Source organism: Numenius arquata, chromosome W (genome assembly GCF_964106895.1).
Source record: "Numenius arquata chromosome W, bNumArq3.hap1.1, whole genome shotgun sequence".
Lineage (NCBI taxonomy): Eukaryota > Metazoa > Chordata > Aves > Charadriiformes > Scolopacidae > Numenius > Numenius arquata.
Window position 1 is genome coordinate 3,015,129 of NC_133615.1, and position 26,779 is coordinate 3,041,907.

General features: G+C 44.7%; 1 protein-coding gene across 1 annotated transcript in view; it reads left to right on the plus strand.

Annotated features, from left to right (window-relative positions):
* The window catches only part of LOC141476740 (dymeclin-like), a 219,126-nt gene that overhangs the window by 72,577 nt on the left and 119,770 nt on the right, over nt 1-26,779 (plus strand). Inside the window, exons 8-9 of the mRNA XM_074165548.1 lie at nt 21,099-21,281; nt 24,634-24,812. Coding sequence (XP_074021649.1) covers nt 21,099-21,281; nt 24,634-24,812 — 362 coding nt within the window. The remainder of the gene's footprint in view (nt 1-21,098; nt 21,282-24,633; nt 24,813-26,779) is intronic.

Genomic DNA, 26,779 nt, shown 5'->3' on the forward strand with positions numbered 1-26,779 from the left:
TGCAGCAGATCTGCTGATGGTGTACCCAAAATGTGTTGGAAAATGCACCCAACGTACTTCATTTAGCTCATCTGCTAGAGCCTGACCTTCTCGGGGTGCTCCCTTAACGCCTCCATCGCTCTCTGGCCTATTTGAGGAGCTGTCTACTTGGGATTGTTTGAAAAAAAAGCTTTTACTGTTAATTTTTATACCTTTAGCGAGCTGTTCCTAAATTATTTTTGGCGTGACTCGATACGGTTTAGCATTGAACTTGCCAAAAACTTATGTACCTTTTTCCTTCCTGATTTGGAAAAGGCTTAATCTTTTTACATTTAATGCTCTCCTTCCTCTGCAGTTGAGTCAGGGTGATATTTTATTTTTTTTAGTTCTGTTCGGGGCCTCTAATATCTGATATAAATCCTCTTCGAACCCTTAATGCGGTGACTTTACGTTCTCTTACTGCCATCTACAAGCAATTCGTAAGCTGAGCCTGTTTTCTTCTTGAGAACTGGAAGAATCTTCTCACCGTTGCATAGTTAACGGCTTTTTATAGATAAGGGACTTCAATTAAGAACCCTTGTGGAGATACGTATGTGGGAGGTTGGTGGGATTTGGGGGTTTTCGGAAGAAAATCAGATCATGACCTCGAGCAAAAATTTTTCCCTCGTCCGCAAGGGAATGGAAAGTAGAAACATGAGAGGTTTCAGCAGAGTTTACTCTCAGCTGGAAGGAAAATCCGGATCGAATTAATTCCCCCAAGAATGGGAGATGTTTTTAGGCACCACAGCAGTTGACAGTTGTTTGATACCCCCTAGTTCTCTGTGTGTACCTGTATAATAGAAAAACTATAGACTAGAAATAAAATATAGTGACTATATATAATATATATAAACCTAAATACATTTTTATAATATAAACACAGATGACCTGGTATACTATAACAATATATATTTAATTTATATATAAAAATATATACCTTGTAGGTATCACAAACCCTAGAGAGATAAAAATTCAAATATTCATAAATTTGATATTAGGAGAATTTCTTACATAAACAAAGAGGATCTGGTATATTAATATATTAAAATAAATATAGACATATGAAATGTAGAGAATATAAAAATACTGATAGAAAAAAAAGACTTCTGGCTTGCAAAATTTCAAGTTTGGCTTCAGGTTTATCCGTGGAACTCGCTGCTGACTTCTGAATCGAACCTCAATAGTTTGTATTCATGGAACTGCTTCTCTCAGCAATTGGCACTCTCGGAATGCCTTTCTATATATTTATATATGATATCTATATGTTTATATAATTGTATGTATGTATACGCGTGTATATAATCTATTCTTTCATATATATAATTTATTCTGACTCTGTCTTCAATGCGTCAGAGATCTCTTAGGCAACTGGGATGTTAATTTGGGATTTCTCGCTGCAGCCATCGGTCCCATCCCTGAATTGCACCAGCCCAGCCTGGTTTTTATTTTTATTTTTTTATTTTTTTATTTTTTATTTCCCAAAGCAGTAGCTGGGTACTTTACTACTCGTTGATAATTGTTCTTTGGTCCAGATTCAGGAAAAGCTTATAAAGCATAAGGATTGCTTCCAGAAATATCATTTCACTCCCTAAATCCATGGGAAATTGTAATTATGAGAGTGGTTTTGGTCAAACCGGTGTAAAATTGTTCTTGTGCTTAAGTACCTCGCTGAGCTGGGAGATGATAAATGGATATTATCCAGTGCCGTAACCACACCAAACCGCGCGCGTTCAGGCCAAGGACATCCAGAGGTAAATGCCCTTATTAAGTAGAAAATTCTCTTTTTTACAGGTAGGGGAAACAGAGGAAATAACACGCTTACAGCTTGCCTAAAATTATACAATGAGTTGACATTACAACTGGGAAGAAAATTCCAGTGTCCTGATCTTTATTCTCATGATTTAACTGCTGGGCCTCACTTCAAGGTTAATCAAACATGCTGTTTCCAGGTGATAACTTGCGTGAGATTCCCACTTCACTAACAATTTCAGATGATTTTAGACGATGTCTCTACAGCATATACGTGTATCTTTGTCTGGTCTTGCTAATTGTAATTTGTTCCCCAGCTGGGTCCAGTCCTCTTCAATATATTCGTCAATGATCTGGATGAAGGGATGGAAGGTACCCTCAGCAAGTTTGCTGACGATACAAAACTGGGAGGGGTGGTTGACACACGGGAAGGCTGTGATGCCATACAACAAGATCTGGACAGGCTAGAAAGGTGGACAGAGAGGAACCTGATGAACTTGAACAAAGGCAAGTGTAGGGTGCTGCACCTGGGGAGGAATAACCCCCTGCACCAGTACAGGGTGGGGGTGACCCGCTGGAGAGCAGTTCTGAGGAGAAGGACCTGGGAGTCCTGGTGGACAACAGGATGCCCATGAGCCAGCAATGTGCCCTTGTGGCCAAGAAGGCCAATGGCATCCTGGGGGGCATCAGGAAGAGCATGGCCAGCAGGTGGAGGGAGGTCATCCTCCCCCTCTGCTCTGCCCTGGGGAGGCCCCATCTGGAGCACTGGGTCCAGTTCTGGGCTCCCCAGTCAAAGAAGGACTGCTGGAGAGGGGACAGCAGAGGGCTGCAAAGATGCTGAGGGGCCTGGAGCATCTCTCTGATGAGGAAAAGCTGAGGGACTTGGGTCTTTTGAGTTTGGAGAAGGAAAGGCTGAGGGGGGATCTGATCAATGCTTATAAACACTTCAAGGGTGGGTGTCAGGAGGATGGGGCCAGTCTTTTTTCAGTGGTGCCCAGGGACAGGACAAGAGGAAATGGGCACAAACTTGAACATAAGAAGTTCCACCTAACCATGAGGAGGAACTTCTTTGCTGTGAGGGTGTCAGAGCCCTGGCAGTGGCTGCGCAGGGAGGTGGTGGAGTCTCCTTCTCTGGAGACATTCCAACCCCACCTGGACACGTTCCTGTGGGACCTGCTCTGGGTGGACCTGCTCTGGCAGGGGGTTGGACTAGATGATCTCCAGAGGTCCCTTCCCAACCCCATATCATTCTGTGATTCTGTGATTCTGTAATTCTTTGTTTTGCTAAGTGGAGTTTTCAGAGCTTCAAATTATGTGTTAAAAGCAATGGTATCATTAACCAACCTGAAGAAGGGTGGATGAGGGAGAGGCTGTGGATGTTGTTTACGTGGATTTTAGTAAGGATTTTGATACAGTTTCCCACAGTGTTCTCCTGGAGAACCTGGCTGCCCATGGCTTGGATGGGAGTACTCTTTGCTGGGTAAAAAACTGGCTGGAGGCCGAGCCCAGACAGTGGTGGTGAATGGAGTTAAATCCAGTTGGCAGCCGGTCATGAGTGGTGTCCCCCAGGGCTCGGTAGTGGGGCTGGTTCTCTTTAACATCTTTATCAATGATCTGGACGAGGGAATCGAGTGCACCCTCAGTCAGTTTGCAGAGGACATCAGGTTGGGTGGGAGTGTCACCTGCTTGAGGATAGAAAGGCTTTGCAGAGGGATGTGGAGAGTCTGGATGGATGGGCCGAGGCCAATGGGATGAGGTTCAACAAGACCCAGTGCCGGGTCCTGCACTTGGGTCACACCAACCCCATGCAGTGATACAGGCCTGGGGCAGAGTGGTTGGAGCTGCCCATAAGAAAAGGAGCTGGGGTTGTTGGTCGGCTGTCGGCTGAACATGAGCCAGCGGCGTGCCCAGGTGGCCAAGAAGGCCACCAGCATCCTGGCCTGTGTCAGGAACAGCATGGTGAGTAGGACTCAGGAGGTGATGGTCCCCCTGTCCTGGGCATTGGTGAGGCCTCACCTCGAGTGCCGTGTCCAGTTTTGGGCCCCCTCACCACAAAAAAGACATTGAGGTGCTGGAGCGTGTCCAGAGAAGGTCAACGAAGCTGGTGAGGGGTCTGGAGCACAAGTCTTGTGAGGAGCGGCTGAGGGAGCTGGAGGTGTTCATCCTGGAGAAAAGGAGGCTGAGGGGAGACCTTCTCGCTCTCTACAACTCCCTGAAAGGAGGGTGTAGCCAGAGGGGGTCGGTCTCTTCTCCCAAGGAACAGGTGATGGGACAAGAGGAAACGGCCTCAAGTTGCATCAGGAGAGGTTTAGGATGGATATTAGGAAAAATCTGTTCACTGAAAGGGTTATCAAGCCTTGGAATGGGCTGCCCAGGGCAGTGATGGAGTCACCATCCCTGGAGGTATTTAAAAGCTGTGCAGACGTGGTGCTGAGGGACATGGGTTAGTGGTGGCCTTGGCAGTGTTGGGTTGATGGTTGGACTCGATGATCTGAAGGATCCATTCCAACCTAGACAATTCTGTGGGACACAAGAGAGCGGCCCAGCAGGAGAAGAGCAGGAAGGGGAGCTCAGCTGGGTGTCCAGGCAATGGGAAGGCCATCGACCCTGAGTGTCCAGGCGGCCCAGAGCCATGGGCCAGCCTCCACGGTTCCAGCCCTGGGCCAGGGGGTCCTGCCATCAGCTCTCGAGCTGTGATTTGTGAGATAGCGTGTGTACCGAAGAGCTTGGCCTAAATTTAGCTGAATTTTGTCAATATGGAGGGGATGTTGGTGCAGCGGAAATGTTTTTATGTTTTTATGAAAAATATTACCATCTTCAAATGATCTACACAAAACCAGGTAGCCTAAAAAGGATGACTCTGCAGAAGTGGCAGCTGCTGATGCTGAACGCCGAAAAGACTCGTATGAACCGTGGGGCTTGCTTGGGCAGGTAGGACTTGCCAAATAATTTTGGCAGAAGATTGCTCCATGAAAATCTGAGGGACTTTTTCAAAAGTATATTGGTCCTGGAGGCAATGGTGCTGCTGGGTGTCACCCTCGAGGGCAGTCCTTCTCCTCAAATTGGCTTTTTTTTTTTTGGTCTTGTACAGCATGAGAAAGGCATTGTAGGTTATATTAAAAAGTTATATTAATTTCTTTTTCTCAAGCACGGGCACAGACCGACTGTAGGTGCCGGCAGAGAAGGCATCAGGTCATCCTCAGTATTTCCTAGTAGAGCTCCCAGAGAGCAAACGCTTTGCTCTTTATGGCTTTGGCGCTATTGCAAAATCCTTACGAACAGGAAAAGCCTAAAGGAATCCCTTGCCTTGCGGTAAAACATTTTTTTGGGTACTGAAGAGGAAACGTTTTGGAACGGACCGTGCAGGCTAGAGACAAAATCAAGCGCCTCTAAACGTAACTTCTTTTATTGGGATAAAATGCAAATCTTTACGTAATTCGTGCCGTAAGGTGGGTTAATAACAACTGGCAAAACAACTGGAACCAAAACTTTTCCTAATACATTCTAGGTGATTTTAGTCTTTAATAGTAAAGTTGAGGAGTGTTAGCACGTGTTTCTAAATAATTTCAATGTCAACTATCAATTTTTGTTGGGAAAAAAACCCCAAAACTTTATAAAAAAGTGTGTATATAGTAATGCTTAGTCAGCCTTTTTCTCCCACCGGAGCGTTGTGTTTTTGTAGTCAGGAAATTTCATACGCCAAAACCTTCATTCCCTCCCCAAAAGACAAGCATCTTAATAGGTATTAGATCATGGAATCATAGAATGGTTAGAGTTGGAAGGGACCTTAAAGATCATCCAGTTCCAACCCCCCTGCCATGGGCAGGGACACCTCCCACTAGAGCAGGTTAATCAAAGCCCCTTCCAACCTGGCCTTAAACACTTCCAGGGATGGGGCATCTACAACTTCCCTGGGCAACCTGTTCCAGTGTCTCACCACCCTCACAGGGAAGAATTTCTTCCTAATATCTAATCTAAATCTCCCCTCTTCCAAGAGGACTTCAAATAGGGATATTGCAGCTCCGTTTTGTTGGTTTGGATCCAACCGTGGTGTCTGGTGGCAAAAACTTCACAGAATCACACGGGGTTGGAAGGGACCTCTGGAGATCATCTAGTCCAACCCCCCTGCCAGAGCAGGTCCACCCAGAGCAGGTTGCACAGGAATGTGTCCAGGTGGGGTTGGAATGTCTCCAGAGAAGGAGACTCCACCACCTCCCTGGGCAGCCTCTTCCAGGGCTCTGCCACCCTCACAGGAAAGAAGTTCCTCCTCAGGTTTAGGTGGAACTTCTTACGTTCAAGTTTGTGCCCATTTCTTCTTGTCCTGTCCCTGGGCACCACTGAAAAAGCACTTGTTACTATCTGATGCCTCTGGAGCTAAATTTCAGTTGAGAGACGGAAGCCAAAGGGCAGGTGTTAACACGAAACAGCTCATCGGTGTTGGCAGTAATTTACGTCCTGCAGGAACTTAAGAGAGACACCACCACCCCCCTCCTTCTCTCATCTGAAGAATCATCATTTTCTGCTAGTCAAGATCATGAAAAATTATGCCCTGGTAGGATTCTTCTAGGGATAGGACATCCTTCTTCAGGGCTACCCTTTTTCTCAATGCTTTATCGTTAAAAGTACCATTTTAATAAGGTTCATGTGGCTGGAACTGGTATTGATGCCTTTAGATAAGCCTACGTAGCACTTTCTGTAGCGAAATCCAATTGTCAGTTGCTCATAAATTACTCTTTTTTCCCAAACTTCAGTTGTTTGCGATGAAACTTTTCATGCTGAGTATCTTCCTTCGACTGATTTTTATTTTTTTTTTTTAATTTTTTTTTTTTTTTTTTTTTGGCACTGCTTTAATTGAAACCAGTTCTTCTGTTTCTGAGAATGAGGTTAGGGAAAAATGTTATTTAACCACCCCTGAATTCTTACATCTGTTTTATTGAGGAGTTTTAGAGCCTTCATGCCTTGGAACGGGCTCTTGAGATTTGGGGAGGGGTGGGGGGGGTTGCGCTCAGGGGAGTGAAAACCGTGGACAAAGATGGTGCCGTTTGCAACCCCTCTTAAAGTTCACAAGATGTGGCAGAGTTTCAAGGTTCTGAAACTTGCTGTTTGTATACGGTGAGGAGAAACGCGTTGAAAAACTGGCAGCGAAAAGTGTCTGAACGTTGGGTTTTCACGAAGTGTGTTCCACAGAGGGGTTTGGGATGCGACACCCCTCGTGAAGGCCATTCCAGGACGAAGAGGGGGGACTTCCCCTGCCAGTTGCTTCATCTGGAGCATGTTGCTGGTGGAGCAGGTTTCAAGCGATTGAATTAACGCTCGGGGACTTTCTCGTCCTTGGTACAGGGACTTTCTTGTCCTTGGTACAGCAGGTAGTGTAGAGGAGGAAGTTATGTGTGGTCTTGTCGATACACCAGAGGGACGGGACATCATCCAGAGGGACCTGGACAGGCTTGAGAGGTGGGCCCAGGTAAACCTCATGAGGTTCAACAAGAGCAAGTGCAGGGTTCTGCACCTGGGCCGGAACAATCCGTGCTATCAATACAGACTGGGGGATGAGGTATTGGAAAGGAGTCCTGAGGAAAGGGACTTGGGGGTGTTGGTAGATGAGAAGCTCAATATGAGCCGGCAACGTGCGCTGGCAGCCCAGAAAGCCAACCCCATCCTGGGCTGCATCAAGAGAAGCGTGGCCAGCAGGGCGAGGGAGGTGATTCTACCCCTCTACTCTGCGCTCATGAGACCCCACCTGGAGTTCTGTGTCCAGCTCTGGAGTCCTCAACGCAGGAAGGACATGGACCTGTTGGAAGGCCATGAAGATGATCAGAGGGCTGGAGCACCTCCCCTATGAAGACAGGCTGAGAGAGCTGGGGTTGTTCAGCCTGGAGAAGAGAAGGCTCCGGGGAGACCTCATAGCAGCCTTCCAATATCTGAAGGGAGCCTACAGGAGAGCCGGAGAGGGACTCTTTGTCAGGAAGTGTAGTGACAGGACAAGGGGTAATGGTTTTAAATTGGCAGAGGGGAGATTTAGATGAGATATTAGGAGGAAATTCTTTGCTGTGAGGGTGGTGAGGCACTGGCCCAGGTTGCCCAGAGAAGTTGTGGCTGCCCCATCCCTGGAGGTGTTCAAGGCCAGGTTGGATGGGGCTTGGAGCAACCTGGTGTGGTGGGAGGTGTCCCTGCCCATGGCAGGGGGGTTGGAACTGGATGATCTTTAAGGTCCCTTCCAACCCAAACCATTCTGTGATTCTGTTACCCACTGTTTTAAGTATTATGGCATATATTCTATTTTATAAATAAATGCTATGATTATAGAAAATACATATATACATATACAAAATCCAAAATGTATCTATCTACGTAAAAAAAAAACCATCAAAATAATATTTGACCTCTTTGCTATGGAGAGGAATTCTTGCTGGCAGCCCCCTGCTCTGTTAATCGGGGTTTAAAAGGTCTCTCTAGAAGGGAGGTTAATCAAGGTGTGCATAAATTAGTGATAACAAATCCTTGCAATTCTCTGAGTGCACAGTGAACCGAAAATAATTTGAGGACAAGGTTATCAGGATAAATCCAGAGAGTGTTCTGCAATACGCTAGGAGCTATTTAAAAACTTCTGGCTGCCACCTTCCAGTAAATAGCGATCAGGCTTCCAGAGATGTCTGGTGGCTCCAGTTGTTCTTCTGCTTCGTGCTTTATGTTCTACCCAGGTCATTACTTGAAGATCTAAAACCTCTTCTGCAGTGTATAAATGGGAGATTCTTCTGGAAGTATCTGTACGTGGTGGGTGGAACAGTTTTGGCCACCTGACCGTTGCAAGACTTTTTGTTTTCTATTAAGTTCAGAATATTGTCGTTCCACTATGCCATCTCCAAACTTAGGACATTGATCCCTTCTCCTGCCACACGGTTTCTCTGCCCACCGTTGTCATGGCTGCATCGCTGTTATTGCCCAGGGTAGCCTGAGTGATCACTGGGGGGTTTTTCCACAAGAAAAATCCCATGTTACGCTGCCTACGTTAAAATATTTGAGCTGTTTATAGCTAGATTGGTGTTATAAATTCATAGATTCATAGATTCATAGATTCATAGATTGGTCCAGGCCGGAAGGGACCTCCAAAGGTCATCTAGTCCGACCTCCCCGCAGTCAGCAGGGACACCTCCTACTAGACCAGGTTGCCCAGGGCCTCGTCGAGCTTCACCTTGAATATCTCAAGGGAAGGGGCCTCAACCACCTCCCTGGGCAATTCACCTTGATGGATTCCACTATGTATTCCTTAACCATTCTGAATTATTAGATAATATACTAAATGTACTTACCTTCGTGACAGGCTGAGAGAGTTGGGATTGTTCAGCCTGGAGAGGAGAAGGCTCCAGGGAGACCTTGGAGCCCCTTCCAGTCCCTAAAAGGGCTCCAGGAAAGCTGGAGAGGGACTCTTGATCAGGGAGGGGAGCCATAGGATGAGGGGGAAGGGTTTGACACTGCAAGAGGGGAGATTGAGATGAGATGTGGGGAAGAACTTCTTTGCTGTGAGGGTGGTGAGACCCTGGCCCAGGTTGCCCAGAGAAGCTGTGGCTGCCCCATCCCTGGAGGGGTTCAAGGCCAGGTTGGAGGGGGCTTTGATCAACGTGGTCTGGTGGGAGGTGTCCCTGCCCAGGTCAGGGGCTTGGAACTGGATGATCTTTAATGTCCCTTCCAACCCAAACCATTCTATGATTCTTCATCTGTTTTGTTCTCTATACTTTTCTTTCAGGGCTTCTATTTTTCTTCCTATTTTCTATTATAAACTCTTAAACCAGATTCATGCTTTCCCCGTACACGTATTACAGTGCCTTGCGCAGAGGTAGGTGTAGCTCAAACTGATGAAGAAAACAACGCGAATGATTTTTATATTGTTTATATTGTAAATACAATATTACATACTATTACGGCAAAAGAAATAATGACAATTATTAATGGCACAGTTGTATGATTCTGTGATCCTTTTGTTGTCAAAGCCAGTGCTACAAATAAATGTTGCCGGGATAGTTTTTGAAGACGTTTCCATGTTTGTTTCTGTCTCCAATTTTGTCTGACTGCGTTGCCAAAAAAATATTACTGAAAATCCCACTGTCTGTGAGATTATACACGTTCACTGGGCTCCTTCCCACTCCGACCGCAACAACAATCAAGGACCAGGACACTGTCCCGGGCCAAAACCGGAGGAGTTTTCTATTAAGAAAAATAAAAACAGAAAAAAGATCCCAACTACCACCAAAAAAAAAAAAAAAAAAGAAAAAAGACAAAAACTGTCCCCAAAAAAACCCCCAGCACCCAGCAACTCCTTTTTAATGTCTTGCTGTGTGAGTTTGTTTTTTTGGCTTTTTTTATTGATAGCTGACCGAGTCAGACACTTCTTATAAAATCAAATCCAACCCTGGGTGGATTGCTGGTTTTTCCCACATTTCTCATATATTTTCCTCCCTCTCACCCTCTTCTTCTCTAGCTTGCACTTATTTTCCCAGGTTTCAAATAGTCATAATACCCTGGTATTGTGTTATGATACCATAAAACCTTTATTTTTTAATATTTTTTTTTAGTATTGTGGTCACATTTGCGGCTTCAGTTACACTGGACAGTCTTCAAATGTACAGCAGAAGTATTGTTCCATCTCAATAATTCTCTCTCTTATGTCCATAGAATCATAGAATGGTTAGAGTTGGAAGGGATCTTAAAGATCATCCAGTTCCAACCCCCTGCCCTGGGCAGGGACACCTCCCACCAGACCAGGTTGCTCAAAGCCTCGTCCAACCTGGCCTTGAACCCCTCCAGGGATGGGGCAGCCACAGCTTCTCTGGGCAACCTGGGCCAGGGTCTCACCACCCTCACAGCGAAGAAGTTCTTCCCCAGATCTCATCTCAATCTCCCCTCTTTCAGTGTCAAACCCTTCCCCCTCGTCCTATGGCTCCCCTCCCTGATCAAGAGTCCCTCCCCATAGTCCAGAGGAGTTGAAATAGGTATTTCCAGGAGTGGAGCTAATAAAAATGTGAAGGTTTCCTTCCTTACTTGGATGTTCCCTTTCTATAGGTTTTTTGGATATATTCTTTGAAGTGAATTAACGGTTTATTAGAGGTTATTTCCAGCTTTATTTGGCAACTTTAGAGCCTTTTGATTCAGGAACACGGTATGTACTTTGCTTTTCTTAATTCTTCAAGGTGTCTGTCGGCAGATTTATCTGCTACTGAGATTTATGTTACCGATATCAAAAATATCTTCCGAGGTTTCCAGCTGACAAAGCATCTGGGTGCGAGTAAGAGAAGCGAACCCCATCTGGAAATCTGAAGCGTGTAACTTCAGTGAGACAGTTTAAAGGTGTCGACTTTATAAATGGTTCTGTAGTTTTTCAGATTAAATAGAGGGGTGGGGTTTTTTTCGGTGTGTTTATGGATTCCTGATGCGGCCGTGGTGGGAATGCGGCTCTGGAATTGAGCTTCAGAGTCCCAGGAAAAGGTGGGCTTCTCCTTATCTTGAAGTTCAAACCAAAAAGATTTAAGCAATCTAAGGGCTGCTGCCCTGAGAACAGTCTATATTCTCTTGAGATCTGGAGGTAAAAAAGAGGATAAATAGTTTAAAAGGAAAGAAACGCTGGTTTTGCAGTGAATTGAGGAATATGCTTATTACAGTAAATCTATGCAGTTTAATATTTGTAATCTTTTTTAACGCAGTGACGTTTGAGAGCTCGTGAGAAGTGTTGGTGCCGGGCTTAATCGCAGGAAGCAAAGTGGAAAAGACTTTGAGAGAAAGGAAAGAAAAATCCACGTATATAATTTTGGCTGGACAACAAAGGAGGCGTGACTGTGCCTTTTCTTTAAAAGGATGTAAACACTGAACCAGGGTAGAAATGTTTTATGGTATTATATAGAAGCACTTAGAGAAATAAGTAGATGAAGTAGATGTGTCCAGTTCTGGGCTCCCCAGTTCAAGAAGGACAGGGAACTGCTGGAGAGGGGACAGCAGAGGGCTACAAAGATGCTGAGGGGCCTGGAGCATCTCTCTGATGAGGAAAGGCTGAGGGACTTCTTGGGTCTTTTGAGTCTGGAGAAGAGAAGCCTGAGGGGGGATCTGATCAAGGCCTATAAATACTTCAAGGGTGGGTGTCAGGAGGATGGGGCCAGTCTTTTTTCAGTGGTGCCCAGGGACAGGACAAGAGGGAATGGGCACAAACTGGAACATGGGAAGTTCCATCTCAACAGAACGAGAGGGAATGGCTTCAAGCTCCAGCAGGGTAGGTTTAGACTGAACATTAGGAAAGAATTTTTCAGAGAAAGAGTGGTCGGGCATTGGAACAGGCTGCCCAGGGAGGTGGTTGAGTCACCATCCCTGGATGTGTTTAAGAGCCGTTTAGATGTGGTGTTGGGGGATATGATATAGGGGAGAACTTTGTAGTGTAGGGTAGATGGTTGGACTTGATGATTCCAAGGGTCTCTTCCAACCTGGATGATTCTATGAATCATCCTCCTATGAGGAGGAACTTCTTTGCTGTGAGAGTGGCAGAGCACTGGAAGAGGCTGCCCAGGGAGGTGGTGGAGTCTCCTTCTCTGGATACATTCCAAACCCACCTGGACACGTTCCTGTGGGACCTGCTCTGGGTGGCCCTGCTTTGGCAGGGGTTTGGACTAGATGATCTCCAGAGGTCCCTTCCAACCCCATAGCATTCTGTGTTTCTTTGAGGTTGAACAAACTAGTGCTTAGGCTGAATATTAGGGGAAAAAAAAAATCTTAACATCGAGGTTTGTTAGATTATGGAACGCTCTTCCCAAAGGATGTGGTTCAGGCTCCATTACCGGTCCCTTTAAAATGAGACTGGATAGAATAACGTGTACTGGAGAGAACACTGTTGCAGGGGTAGGGGATGAACACAGTTACCTAATCCATCTTCGCTTTTCGTTTGCTTCCATGATTCATTTCCTGAAAAAACTCCTTCCAGAATGTGTTAATGACATCACAGCCCCGGCTTCCTCGGACACGTCGGTGCTTCTCGGAGCTGCGGCTTTCAGAGAGTTTCTTTGGAGATCTGCTGGGCTGTTGGGTTTTTTTTCCGGTGGCTCCCGCAGCTCAGCTTTCCCAGCGTTGCGATGGGAACGGGCAAAAATCAGGTGCTTGGGCTGTATTTTAAAACTACAAATACACGCAAAGCGGGCAATTCCTGGAGAGATTGTGATCAAGGCGGCAGAAGTTGTGTTGCAGGGCTTGGCTTCACAGAAATGCCTACCCTCTGCTTTTCTTGGCGAGGAGGATGAAATACTCCTCTCCGTCAAAATAGTATTATTAAGTGTGGAAAAACCTCAAACAAATAAGTCCTACTCGGACATATATTTCACCGAGCCAGTCTTCGTGGTTCTGTTACGCTGTGATTTGATGAGAAGAAAATAACTTGTTTTTAAAACCTATCTTCTACCCTTTTCTTTTTTTTTTTTTTTTTTTAACGTTTAAAGAAGTCATCTAAAACGTGCCCTTAATCTTTCTGTAGCGCTGCGGTTACTTTTCTGCAGCGTTCAGGAATTAAATCCCGAAAATAAAGTATAATAATAATAATGATAAAGCAGCTGAAATATAATAAAGCACCTGAAATAAAGCCCGTGATGGTCCCCTATGTAAATTCTTGAGACGTGTGTGACTTCGACCTCGCGCAGGACGTTGCACCGAGGACTAAGCGGTAGCTCGATAGGATTTGAAGCCTAAATGTGGATTTATTGATATAAATTCCTTTACCGTTCCTATATTCCAAAGGGTAAATGGAATCAAGACGGGTTGGGACGGAGCTGTTGTCTCAAAATGCTCACAAGCTTTTAAATTAAGTATCTCCCACGTGTGAATTCTTGCGACAGCCTGAGGATGACTTAGAAACCAGTTAGCCCACCGGTATTTAAAACGCGGATTTATTTTGCTAGACCGTTTGTCGTCCAGAAACTATTTATTTATAGTTGTTTTTAAAAAAGCCTTTCCGTCTTTGTCGCAATCTGACACGGGTTGATTCTGTTAATCAGACAGTGGAGAAGATGAAAAATACCGCTGAAAAGGAAAAATTGTGACTTTTGGCGTTTGTGTTGCCGTGTCAGGTGTAATGGTGCAAAAATCTAGTGTTCATAAGAACTTGTGTCGGCTGCAAAAGTTACTGCAATATTTAGGGAGGTCATTTTTACGCTTCTGAGTTTTATAATCTCCCTACTTAAAAAATAAATCTACAGTGTAACCAGATCCGCTTTGTCAGTCGGAGGCTGTAGATTGTGGATACAACAGTGTGTTTATGCTCCTTAGGAGTTAAACGTTGCTTGAGGATGTAATACTTAACGTGCAAGTTCATGGCAATCCCAGGCACAAATACAGGTTGGGTGGAGAATGGCTGGAGAGCAGCCCTGAGGAGAAGGACTTGGGAGTGCTCGTGGATGAGAAGCTCAACACGAGCCGGCAACGTGCGCTGGCAGCCCAGAAAGCCAACTGCATCCTGGGCTGCATCAAGAGAAGTGTGGCCAGCAGGTCGCGGGAGGTGATTCTACCCCTCTACTCCGCTCTCGTGAGACCCCACCTGGAACACTGTGTCCAACTTTGGAGTCCTCAACACAGGAAGGACATGGACTTCTTTGAACGGGTCCAGCGGAGGGCCACAAAAATGGTCAGAGGGCTGCAGCCCCTCTGCTGTGAGGACAGGCTGAGAGCGTTGGGATTGTTCAGCCTGGAGAGGAGAAGGCTCCAGGGAGACCTTAGAGCCCCTTCCAGTCCCTCAAGGGGCTCCAGAAAAGCTGGGGAGGGACTCGTGATCAGGGAGGGGAGCCATAGGACGAGGGGAAATGGCTTTAAATTGAAAGAGGGGAGACTGAGATGAGATATTGAGAAGAACTTCTTTGCTGTGAGGGTGGTGAGACCCTGGCCCAGGTTGCCCAGAGAAGCTGTGGCTGCCCCATCCCTGGAGGTGTTCAAGGCCAGATTGGATGGAGCTTTGATCAACGTGGTCTGGTGGGAGGTGTCCCTGCCCATGGCAGGGGGTTGAAACTGGATGATCTTTAAGGTCCGTTCCAATTCTAACCATTCTGCAATGGACCACTTAAAAATTATTCCGTATTTCCTATATTTCAGCTTTGCCAGTGACCTGCTGTAATGAATCTTCCAAAACCTTGCAATGGGACTCCCCTAAAACTAATGTAGCTGCTGTTTTTACGGTCTTTTAAGCAAATACACCCAGTGCTCCTCAAAATTGGCAGTTTTGATTTGTTTAAATAAAGACCTGAGATGTTAAGATTGTGGTTATAAAGTATAAAATGGCTTTGATTTGAGACTTTATGTGAACTCCATCTCGGTAGAGCAGTTGCCTCACTGATCCGGCCTCTCCCATTTGTGATTCCATGGAGCGCTTTTTCCTCTCCCGTTCATTATCACGTAACGTCCCCGTGGCAACTTGAGAAATTGCTTACATGGAAAAGTAATCGTAGGAAAGTATTTCTGTATTTTTAGCTTGCTTCTAACACAATGTAGCAGCTGGAAACAAGGCCAAGAGCCAGCACAACATGAACTGCCAGCTCTCCGTGGGCCACCAGAAAGCGTTCCTCAGACCACAATGTGAGAACCGTTGAATTGACTTAAATGTGACACACATAATAAGCATTAAATGAAGGAAAAAAAAAAAAAACCAAAAACACACCCAACCCTCAAATTCCCAAAGCTGCTGCTTGGATGCAATAAGAGTGAAATAGTAATCGTGATGTTTTTGAATAATACGTTCCTCACTGGGTTTTGGTGGAGGAAGTACATGATGGTATCAATTAGATGCAATGAAAATCACTTCTACTTTGGTTCTTTGTGATCGGTATTTACTGCTCTCTTAGATGTTGTTGCAGCATTTGAACGATCTCCTGGATGCTGAAAGTTTCATAAATAGGCAAGCGGGGTGTGGAGGTAGGACTTGAGCAGATCACTGAGACTGGTCAGTTCTTTGTGGTGAGGTTTTTTTGTGGTTGGGTTTTCTGTCTGATATTTAATGCTGTTTTTACTGACTTCTCTTGCATTGTCTACTTGCGAGAATGGAAAGAACACAAGAGGAGCAGGATTGTCATTTTGGAAACGTTAAAATGACAGTGAGACCTCATGGCTCTCTCCAGCTCCCTGAAAGGAGGGTGTAGTGAGGGGGGGTCGGTCTCTTCTCCCAAGGAACAGGCGATAGGACAAGAGGAAATGGCCTCAAGTTACACCAGGGGAGGTTTAGGATAGATATTAGGAAATACTTCTTCACGGAGAGGGTTGTCAAGCATTGGACCAGGCTGCCCAGGGAAGTGGTGGAGTCACCATCCCTGGAGGTATTTAAAAGCTGGGCAGACGTGGTGCTGAGGGACATGGTTTAGTGGTGGACTTGGCAGTTTTGGGTTGATGGTTGCACTTGATGGTCTTAAAGGTCTTTTCTAACCCAAATGACTCTAAGAAGATCTTCTGAAGATCTTCATGTCTACCAAAAGTCTTACTTTTTCCCTTTCAGTCTCGAAAGTCACCTCAATCCGACGTGCTCTGCAAAATAGTTTCAAAAGCAATCAAGCTCGTTAGCAAGATGCTGATGATGTGTGATAGGACTCCATTTGTGTTTATGGGGGAACGAGGAAAGGATCTGCTCCGTTACCAAGCTCCAGCGAGGAGAGAAATGAGCATACTCAAAAAGGTTATGCCAGTATTAATTGAAATGTCATGTTTAAGCTTAATGAATGATAGGCCCTTCAAAAGAAAATTTGATGAAGTTATTTATAATATTTTATTATTTTATATTTTATTATTTGAATTGTTAATATGATGGCATTTTGCAATTAAATAAAAACATCAAAAAATTCTCCTTTTCCCAGAAAGACACTTTCAAATAAGTAACACCGATTTCCTCTTGGCTAATTTAACGCTTTTTCTAGGGTGAGAGCTCAGAGGGTTTGTCTCCCAAGCCTTTGCACCAAAAGGTTGAAAATAATCTGAAGATGTATTTTTTGTGGAAGACTTAACCACTAGTTTAATAAGCAACCCAAGAAAACTCACGAATCCATTCTAGCTCGCAGTTTATTGATAGACTACCTGGAAATAACGGTACGCAGTGCTAGAAGTTGTTGGCTGTAGATGTCAATGATCGGATATTAGGAAAAATTTTTGCACCGAAAGGGTTATTAAGCCTTGGAATGGGCTGCCCAGGGAAGTGGTTGAGGCACCACCCCTGGAGGTATTTAAAAGATGGGTTGACACAGCGCTTAGTGACATGGTTTGGTGATGGGTTTTTATCAGTTAGGTTGATGGTTGGACTAGATGATCTTCAAGGTCCCTTCCAACCTGGACAATTCTATAATTCTATAATAAGTAAATCTTTAATGTACCCTGTGAGCCTCCTACCTGTCTCTTTGTTTTAAAATGTCTTTAAAATCGAGCTTTTAAAATTTTGCTCCATCGTGTGAAAGTATCAAAAAAAAACCCTTTTCTCTGAGCAGGTCCAAACGTGAACCTTCTTTGTGTCTTGTTGTGTAAGAGAGAGCAGGGCGTCAGGCTGCGATTTCTGTGTTGACGTTAAATAACAGTCTGGTGGAAGAAAGTTCTTTTTTTGATGAATGCGTCATAACTTCGTTTTTGCCTTTAAATGTTGTTCCGCAGACTGTCAAACCAGATTAAAATCCAGGTAGGTTTTTTTTTTTTTATTTCATGGCAGTATTTCTAGCCATCTTACAGAAAGCTTTGGATTTTTCTATTGCGGAAAACATACCTTGCTCTTGAGCAAGACCCGAATTCTTTCCTGTGCCTTATCTAGAGTTATATGAATAAGAGGAAAAAAAATAAGTTGTGATGGGTTGTTTTGTGGAAGAGAAGGAAAAAATGGACCTGCTTATTCTGTTTTCAAGATAAAAGCAATCTGTTCCTTCTAAAAGTATCTGTGTGTTTACCGGAAATAATCGGCAAAATTTTAATATTTCTCTAATTGACAAAAATTCTAGTGATGTAGTTCCATGAGGCAAGAAATCAAGTGCTATGAAAGAATTGCAATTAAAAATAGATTGCTCATATTTTGCAGAAACCAGTAAATTCTGTAGATGATCCAAATGCATAAACTGGTGTAGGGTTATGGATCTTCATCACTTTGATGGAACTTCATCACTTATGGGTCTTCATTGTTTCTGGGGATGGTTAGGGGTCTTCATCTCTTCTAGGGATGGTTAGGGGTCTTCATCACTTCTGGGGATGGTTAAGGGTCTTCATCGCTTCTGGGGATGGTTAGGGGTCTTCATCTCTTCTAGGGATGGTTAGGGGTCTTCATCGCTTCTGGGGATGGTTAAGGGTCTTCATCGCTTCTGGGGATGGTTAGGGGTCTTCATCTCTTCTAGGGATGGTTAGGGGTCTTCATCTCTTCTAGGGATGGTTAGGGGTCTTCATCGCCTCTGGGGATGGTTAAGGGTCTTCATCGCTTCTGGGGATGGTTAGGGGTCTTCATCGCCTCTGGGGATGGTTAAGGGTCTTCATCGCTTCTGGGGATGGTTAGGGGTCTTCATCGCCTCTGGGGATGGTTAAGGGTCTTCATCGCTTCTTGGGGATGCTTAGGGGTCTTCATCGCTTCTGGGGATGGTTAGGGGTCTTCATCGCTACTGGAACTTCATCACTTCTGGGGATGGTTATGGATCTTCATCCCTTATGTGGAACTTCATCACTTGTAGTTAGCGCCAGAAAGGTAGTATTTGGCAATGAAGAGCTTTCTCAGGGTTTATAGAGCTTCGGAAGCTTCAGGGTCACCATGCTATTGCAGGTAACCCGCTCCCTTCATCCTTTTCATAGTTGGGTGGTTTAGCTTTGGGAACTGCAGCTTGTCTTTGCCACTGCCCGGAGATATAGAAAGCTTTAAGAAAACTTTTGCGATTTGGATTTCCCTTGGGGATATATATTAAAGTGACAAGAGACTGGGAGTAAATGAAGTTTAAAGTGAAATTTAAACGTGAAAGAAATCTAATATGTTTTATTCCATGCTTTTAATGATGCCAGGCAGCACTAAAACACGGTTACAGCTTCCTGTGGCTGTGCTGTTGGCTTAAAAGGGGATTTTCTTCCTTTTATCCTGTTTTTTCTGCGATGTTCCGATGAAGCAGAAGCTGAAATGAGATTCTGGCCACTTTTTCTGTATCAGTGTGTATTCGGCGTACGTTTAGTTTGCTGTTAAGCATAACTTTAGATTTGAAAAGAAGATGGTGAGGAGAGATTCTAAGAGGTTGCAGCATTATTTGGGTTTTGTTGAATTTGCTAAAAAACTTAAATATAGCTTAATAATTTTGAAACAGACATAAATGTAAAACCAGGGGTAGCAAAGTGATATTTCAAATATTGCGAACATACAGAATATAACTAGAAACACCGACTTCTTACCTCTCTGTCCTCCTAAACTCTTTATCTATTCAGGGCTTTAATCTGTTGTTAATGTTCAGAAACAATATTTTCCTTAAAAATGTCTCTTGAGTACATTGGGAACACAAACCAATATTTAGCACGTAATTTGACGTTGCGTTTTGGAATTAAAAGGAATATTCTGAGCCCATTCACATGGGATTTCTGGAGGAACACACTCGCCAAGGAGAGACAGAACTTGAGGAGGTTATTTGGATCATACATCAACGTGCAGAATTCTCCTGGATGTAATCACCTCATTATTCCCAGTGGAATATTCAATTTACTGGCCAGTATTTTGGCCATATCCCTCTTTTCCTGACTCTTGAGGAAAGGTGTAGGAATGGCAGATGCCAACCACAGAAGGGTAGGGTGATGGAAAATGAAAGATACTGGTTGAGCTGAGAACTACACTAAACTTTAAGAGAGGAAATACGCTGAATTTGAATTGATTTAACAAATGATGATAAATATCTGATTGTTTCGTGTTTTTTTTTAAATTTAAAATAATTTCTTATGTTACCTATGTGGATAACTCAGGCGAGTTTAAAAATCTGATTTCCCGGTCAGCATTTTTATTCGGCTTCGTTCTGATTTAAGGACGGTGGATCCAAAACACGGTGATAAAGGATTAAATTCTTTTATGAAATTCTTTTAAACTCTTTTAAATTCTTTTAATTAGTTATGCTATGCTTGCATTTTGCATTCCAATGCTTACAGGGTTTTGTCCTGCGCACCTTGAATCTCTCAAACTAGAAGATTGAAATCTAAACTTTCTTAATTGTTCTGTCGTCTTTAAGAAAGTGTGTTATAATTAATTTTTAATTTAGGCATTAAGAATGGAAATAAGAATTTTGGGGTCTTTTTCAGTTGAGGTTATTTCTTAAGTTTGTGCTCTATAATTCAAGACACTGAATTCTATTTCAGTGAATAATCTGAGCATTTCATCAATGAATAGTTTGATGAAATAGTCTATGCCCTAAAATTTCAAGATACACTCAAAAAATTAAGTACTAAGCAGGCATTTGGGGACAAACGTAATCCAATATGATTGGGAGGGGCTGCTGCTTCTCTACTGGGAGTGTACTGGGAGCCCAGATGTGATTAAGGTAGACACCCAGTGACATTGAAGTTGTCACATACCACCATAGCCATGGAGGGGGGACAAGTTTTATCCTTTCCCCTGACTTTTTCTCCAATAATGCTGAATCTGCAGCATCTCAGCTTCAGTTTTGGTGCTTTTCTTCTTCTTTTCTCCCAATGTAATATAGACTCATGAGCACTGGCAAGGGAATAAGGATTTTGTGGAGTCACAGAATCCCAGAATGATATGGGGTTGGAAGGGACCTCTGGAGATCATCTACTCCAACCCCCTGCCAAAGCAGGTCCACCCAGAGCAGGTTGCACAGGAACCCATACAGGTGGGTTTGGAATGTCTCCAGAGAAGGAGACTCCACCACCTCTCTGGGCAGCCTCTTCCAGGGCTCTGCCACCCTCAAAGGAAAGAAGTTCCTCCTCATGTTGAGATGGAACTTCTTATGTTCCAGTTTGTGCCCATTTCCTCTTGTCCTATCATTCCTATCATGTCCTATCATTGTGTGATTCAATCCCTATCATTCTGTGGTTCTGTGAAGAGATGAGATGCCAGGTCTGGCCATTTGATTTCTCCAAATGAAAATTGCCGGAGTCACAACAGCAGTGGGCACGGAGAGGTGGGAACTGAAAGATTCCTGGAAATTCGAGAAAATTATGTCATAGGAATAGATGAAAAACATATCGTTCTGCGATTCTGTGATTGGAAGGGACCTCTGGAGATCCTCTAGTCGAACCCCAACTTTCCTCTCTGTCTCTCAAATGCTGTCTTGGCCTCTAAAGGAGCTTTGTTTATTAAAATGTGAACACTCATGATATTTTTTGCCTTTTCTCTCTAGCTGGCCTGTGGACAGTCTTCACGCTAGGTGGGGTGGGGAGTAAATCGTCGCCGCAGCTGGAGCAGTGTTCCCCTCTCGCTAATCAGAGTCTGCTGCTTCTCCTGGTCTTGGCCAATCTGACCGATGCTCCAGACACGCCGAATCCCTACAGGCAAGCTATTATGTCCTTCAAGAACACGCAAGGTTTGTATCTGTTTGTTCTTCTAAGCATAAACAGATGAAAATGAAGTGATGTAATCAAAGAATAGTTTGGGTTGGAAGGGACCTTAAAGACCATCTTGTTCCAACCCCCCTGCAATAAACATGGACATCTTCAACTAGATCAGGTTGCTCAAAGCCCCCTCCAACCTGGCCTTGAACCCCTCCAGGGATGGGGCAGCCACAGCTTCTCTGGGCAAGCTGTTCAGTGTCTCACCACTCTCACAGCAAAGAATTTCTTCCCAATATCTCGTTTAAATCTCCCCTCTTTCAGTTTAAAACCGTTCCCCCTCGTCCTATGGCTCCCCTTCCTGATCCAGAGTCCCTCCCCAGCTTTCCTGGAGCCCCTTTAGGGACTGGAAGGGGCTCTAAGGTCTCCCTGGAGCCTTCTCTTCTCCAGGCTGAACCCCCCCAACTCTCTCAGCCTGTCCTCACAGTAGAGGGACTCCAGCCCTCCCAGCATCTCCTTGGCCTCTTCTGGCCCTGCTCCAACAGGTCCATGTCCTTCTGGTCTTGGTGGCTCCAGAGCTGGAGGCAGCCCTGCAGGGGAATCTCCCCAGAGCGGAGCAGAGGGGCAGAATCAGGTGCAGTGTTAAGTTGCTGTGACTATTTCAATGTTCTCTTTCCAAAATTTGTTGTACCTCCAGCCAGCCCATGGAAGAGCAGTAATAGTATGTTTTCTTCTAGGAGTTTTGAGATGGAGTTCCTCAAGTGCTGGAACTTAATGGAAGGGGCAGGGGGAGAAGGATACTCTTTCCTTCAGACTTGAGAAATTTTAGAAAGCGTCATAATTTCATAAAATATAAATAAGACGGTTATAATATATAAGGTCAGTTATCCAAGAGTCTGCAGGAGTCTCCTAAAACTTTATGGCACATGGGGAAATTCTCTTTAGCTGGAATCATGTTCCTTAGAGCTGAGAGAAGCAATTGAATTGCCAACTGGATTGATTTGCTGTCTTCTTGTATTGCAAATATGAGGGGAAGCTGGTTAATGTAAACACTTTCCTGAGACTTGTATCTACAGAAAAATTGAGAGTTTCAGTGCTTGGCTGGTTCCAGTCCATAGATCAGGTAACTGCAGGTCACCAAGACTCAGAGGGTCTTGCTTAGGACGCAATGGTGCCCTACCACAGCTTGGACTATGCAGGTAGCTCAGCTTGCAGGCACTGGGCTTCTTCTTATAGATACTTTATCCATACACTTATATCTCTTCGACTTTTGACCATGGGGTTTGACCTTTCGTTGGCTTCATGCAGGTTGACACCACGCTCAGCGGCTGCATGGTAGCCTCCGAGGCCACATCGATGCCCCCGAGTTACTCATTTTATTTAAAGGGCATTTTTGTATTCCTTTAACCACTCAATTTTTAGCAGGTTGAGCTCTAGTTTCATTCCCCTTTACCTAAGAAATTTTTGGGAGTTATTCGGGTGTAGGATTGTTCTCAATAGAAGAAATCTTAGACCAAACGTGCCCCTGTGATTTATTGGATACTATTCATTGGCAGTTGAGCTACTAAATTCTTGATACGGGTTTTTGGTTTTTAAACTGACGACTTCTACAAGTGCTTTATTTTGGTTGACTTCGTTTCGTGCCGTCAGTAACGCGTTATGTATTTCATTGAAAACTGTTCCACGTGTATCATAAAATTGAGAGAGAACTTACTCTGTGTCCAAAGGAGCACGAAAAGCCGCATTTTCTCTAGATATGTACGTTTATAGAATGACTTATTGTTTCCCGTAAACTTATTTCCACTGGCAATATTAATTTAAATGAGCTTCAGTTTGATTCCTATGAACATTCTGAGGGGCTGGTAAAAGGAAAATGATATGAAAAAGAAAAGCTGGTTACGGTCGTAATGACCTATAGTGCGTGACTCTCATATGAAAACTGGCTTTTTTTGTTGTCGAAGCAATTTATTTATTTAAATTGGGACAGAACTAATCAAACTCAGGGTAGTTTTCTTTATTCAACGTGGTCTAGAATAGCTTAATTTTTCCGTGGGTCAGTTTAACGTTCTGTAGGATAATACAGGATACGCTGCTGTTGCTGATAAGTTTCTTTAATACTGTTTAGATTTTTTTTTAGAGTTTTTAAAATATCTATTAATAGAACAAATAGTGACGTGCTGTTCATATAAGCAGCACGGTTTCAACATCCGCGGAATTGAAGCTTGAAAGTCAACGGACACTCCTCAGCTAATGAGCCGTGGCATCAGGTTGCTGCTTAATAGGACACATTGAATTAATCTGATTTTGCTGTTTCCAACCAAATTTTCCCTGGAAAAGAGGAATACTGACCTGAAGCAGACTGGTTTCAAACCAGTTGGTCCATAAGTGATGATTCCATAATCACGATCAGTGATTGAAGGGGTTATGGGGTTCAGAAACAGTGAGTTTTGGTGTCTCCTCTGTCCATAAGTGATGATTCCATAATCACAATCAGTGATTGAAGGGGTTATGGGGTTCAGAAACACCGGGTTTTGGTGTCTCCTCTGTCTGTTGGTCTGTGGGTTTGGGGAGAGGAAGAGTTTCCATTGCCCACGGGCTGTGTCTCACCACCGGGTGTGTGGTGGTGCCTCCTGACTCGATGGAAAGAAGCTTTTGCTCTGGTGCCTCCTGCTGAGTTCAGCTGAATGGCTGGAGCCCTCACCCCTCATCCAAGCCAAGAGAAGCAGCAGCTCCCTGGCACGATGTCTCCACCGGGGCCCCAGGAACCCCGTGGGAGCCAGAGCTCCTGTGGGGCTCCTGCAGGTCTTCCAAGCACTTATTCCTTCCAAAGAGGGTGGAGATGTTCAAAATAAGTGACAACTACCACATTCTTCCATGCTGAAAGCTCTTTATAGAGTCATAGAATGGTTTTGGTTGGAAGGGACCTTAAAGATCATTGAGTTCCAACCCCCTGCCATGGGCAGTGACACCTCCCACCAGACCAGGTTGCTCAAAGCCCCAGAGAAAGTTCTGGTTGCACATTTATCAGTAGAACAGTTCCAGAGAGGATGCTGGAGCTGCTCTCCTTGAAGCAGCTCCTGGAATTGCTCTGCCTTTCTAGTGGTGGAAGCCATTTGGAACAGCTTTATTGAAAAAGATGAGAGTCTTGTGCAGGTGGAGGTGTCCTTCTGAAGCTCACGTGGGAGGACAGCCTCAGCTTTTTGGCCCAACTGAAGCTTCATGAGACCCTGTGAAGGTTTCTGATAAGAGTCATGGATGAATTCTGTTTCCTCCTTGCTGTGGTGTCTGTATAAAATATTTCCCTCCAGAGATTTCTATAAAGTTAGCAAATAGCTGGATGGTAAATGTATTTGTTAAAGATTGCTTTTTGGAATTTCTTTATTTCAGATAACACTGCTTTTTCATCATCAAATCCACACGCTTTCCAGATTAATTTTAACAGTTTATACACGGCGTTGTGCGAGCAGCAGAAATCTGATCAAGCCACTCTTCTTTTATACATGCTTCTGCATCAAAATGGCAACGTACGGACGTATGTGTTGGCACGAACGGACATAGAAAATCTCGTAAGTATTGCTCTGCCTTGTACTTGTCACGAGGACTTGGTCCTGGAAGCTCGGCTGTCACCAGCTGCCGATGTTATAGAATCATAGAATGGTTTGGGTTGGAAAGGAGCTTAAAGATCATCTCATTCCACCCTCCTGCCCTGGGCAGGGACACCTCCCACCAGACCACGTTGATCAAAGCCCCATCCAACCTGGTCTTAAACCCCTCGAGGGATGGGGCAGCCACAGCTTCTCTGGGCAACCTGGGCCAGGGTCTCACTACCCTCACAACAAAGAAGTTCTTCCCCACATCTCATCTCAATCTCCCCTCTTTCAGTGTCAAACCCTTCCCCCTCCTCCTATGGCTCCCCTCCCTGATCAAGAGTCCCTCCCCATCTCTCCTGGAGCCCCTTGAGGGACTGGAAGGGGCTCTAAGGTCTCCCCGGAGCCTTCTCTTCTCCAGGCTGAACCCCCCCAACTCTCTCAGCCTGTTCTCACAGCAGAGGGGCTCCAGCCCTCACATCATCTCCGTGGCCTCCTCTGGCCCCACTCCAACAGGTCCATGTCCTGTGTCCCCGGTTCTGCTCAGAGAGCCGTAGGTTCTGGCTCATTTATTACCGGTTCTGGCTCATTTATTTATTTTTAATACGTCATAGAATGGTTTAGGTTGCAAGGGACCTTAAAGATGGTCTAGTTCCAACCCCCCTGCCATGGTCAGGGACACTGATGTCATCTCAGGAGCGTGATGCTAAACATGTCACTGGACTACGAGATAAAATACGTTCTGATAAAGCCACCAAGCTGTCTTTGATTCCCTCTTTCTCAGTGCCACTGTCTGATCCAGGTCAAACCTCCCGACCTCTGGGCACACTGTAAAGAAACTGGTAGCAGATATCATTCTATTTATTAGTTTATTTTTCTTTTTCAGATGTTCAGGCCAAAAAGTTACTCCAGTTTACTGTGTGCCTACAGGGATAAATAGTTAAGAAAATGAGCTGTAACTTGACTAAAAGGCCAAATGTCTTCCAGGGTTGACCTGAGGTCGAAACTCCTCAAGGAGCAGCTGACAGATTTTATAGAAATGCAACTTTTGGGACTTTTTAGCTGCTTTAAATAGGATTGTGGTTAATGGCCAATATAACAGACACCTGGTAGAGTTTTTGTAGGTTATGAATTAGCTTACGCTCCACTCTACGTTTGGTAACGTCACAAACCACTTTAACAGATCTCACTTATTAAAAAGCGTTCCTTTAATAAGATAATGGCCGTCTGGGGGACTCGGTAACGGAACAGAGGAGAACGTTTTCCATTCTAATATTTGAAACCTTGCCAGATAATTAGATCCCTTGCCTGTCTGATGGCAGATACGGAACGAGTTTGGGCTCGGTCCAAGTTCCAGCAGATGAATTGCTAAAATCAGGGTTGATAGACGCGTCTGTTGGCAAAAACTGGGGTGAGATGGTTGATATTGAATTGATTCCGGACTGAATTCCCGCGTAGTCCGCTGCAGATTATTTCGGTGAGGGCTGAGTCGTTTTCCGTGAATTCTGTGAATAAATGGTCATATTTAATTTTCTGGGCTGTTAGTATGTGATATGACGTGTTTCACTGCTGCTAAGAGTATCAACTTACTTATCTTTAGGGAAAATAAAGGTGATGTCCTGGTGGACAACAGGATGCCCGTGAGCCAGCAATGTGCCCTTGTGGTCAAGAAGGCCAATGGCATCCTGGGGTACATCAGGAAGAGTGTGACCAGCAGGTGGAGGGAGGTCATCCTCCTCCTCTGCTCTGCCCTGGGGAGGCCCCATCTGGAGCACTGGGTCCAGTTCTGGGCTCCCCAGTTCAAGGAGGACAGGGAACTGCTGGAGAGGGGACAGCAGAGGGCTACAAAGATGATGAGGGCCCTGGAGCATCTCTCTGATGAGGAAAGGCTGAGGGACCTGGGGCTGTTCAGCCTGGAGAAGAGAAGACTGAGAGGGGACCTCATC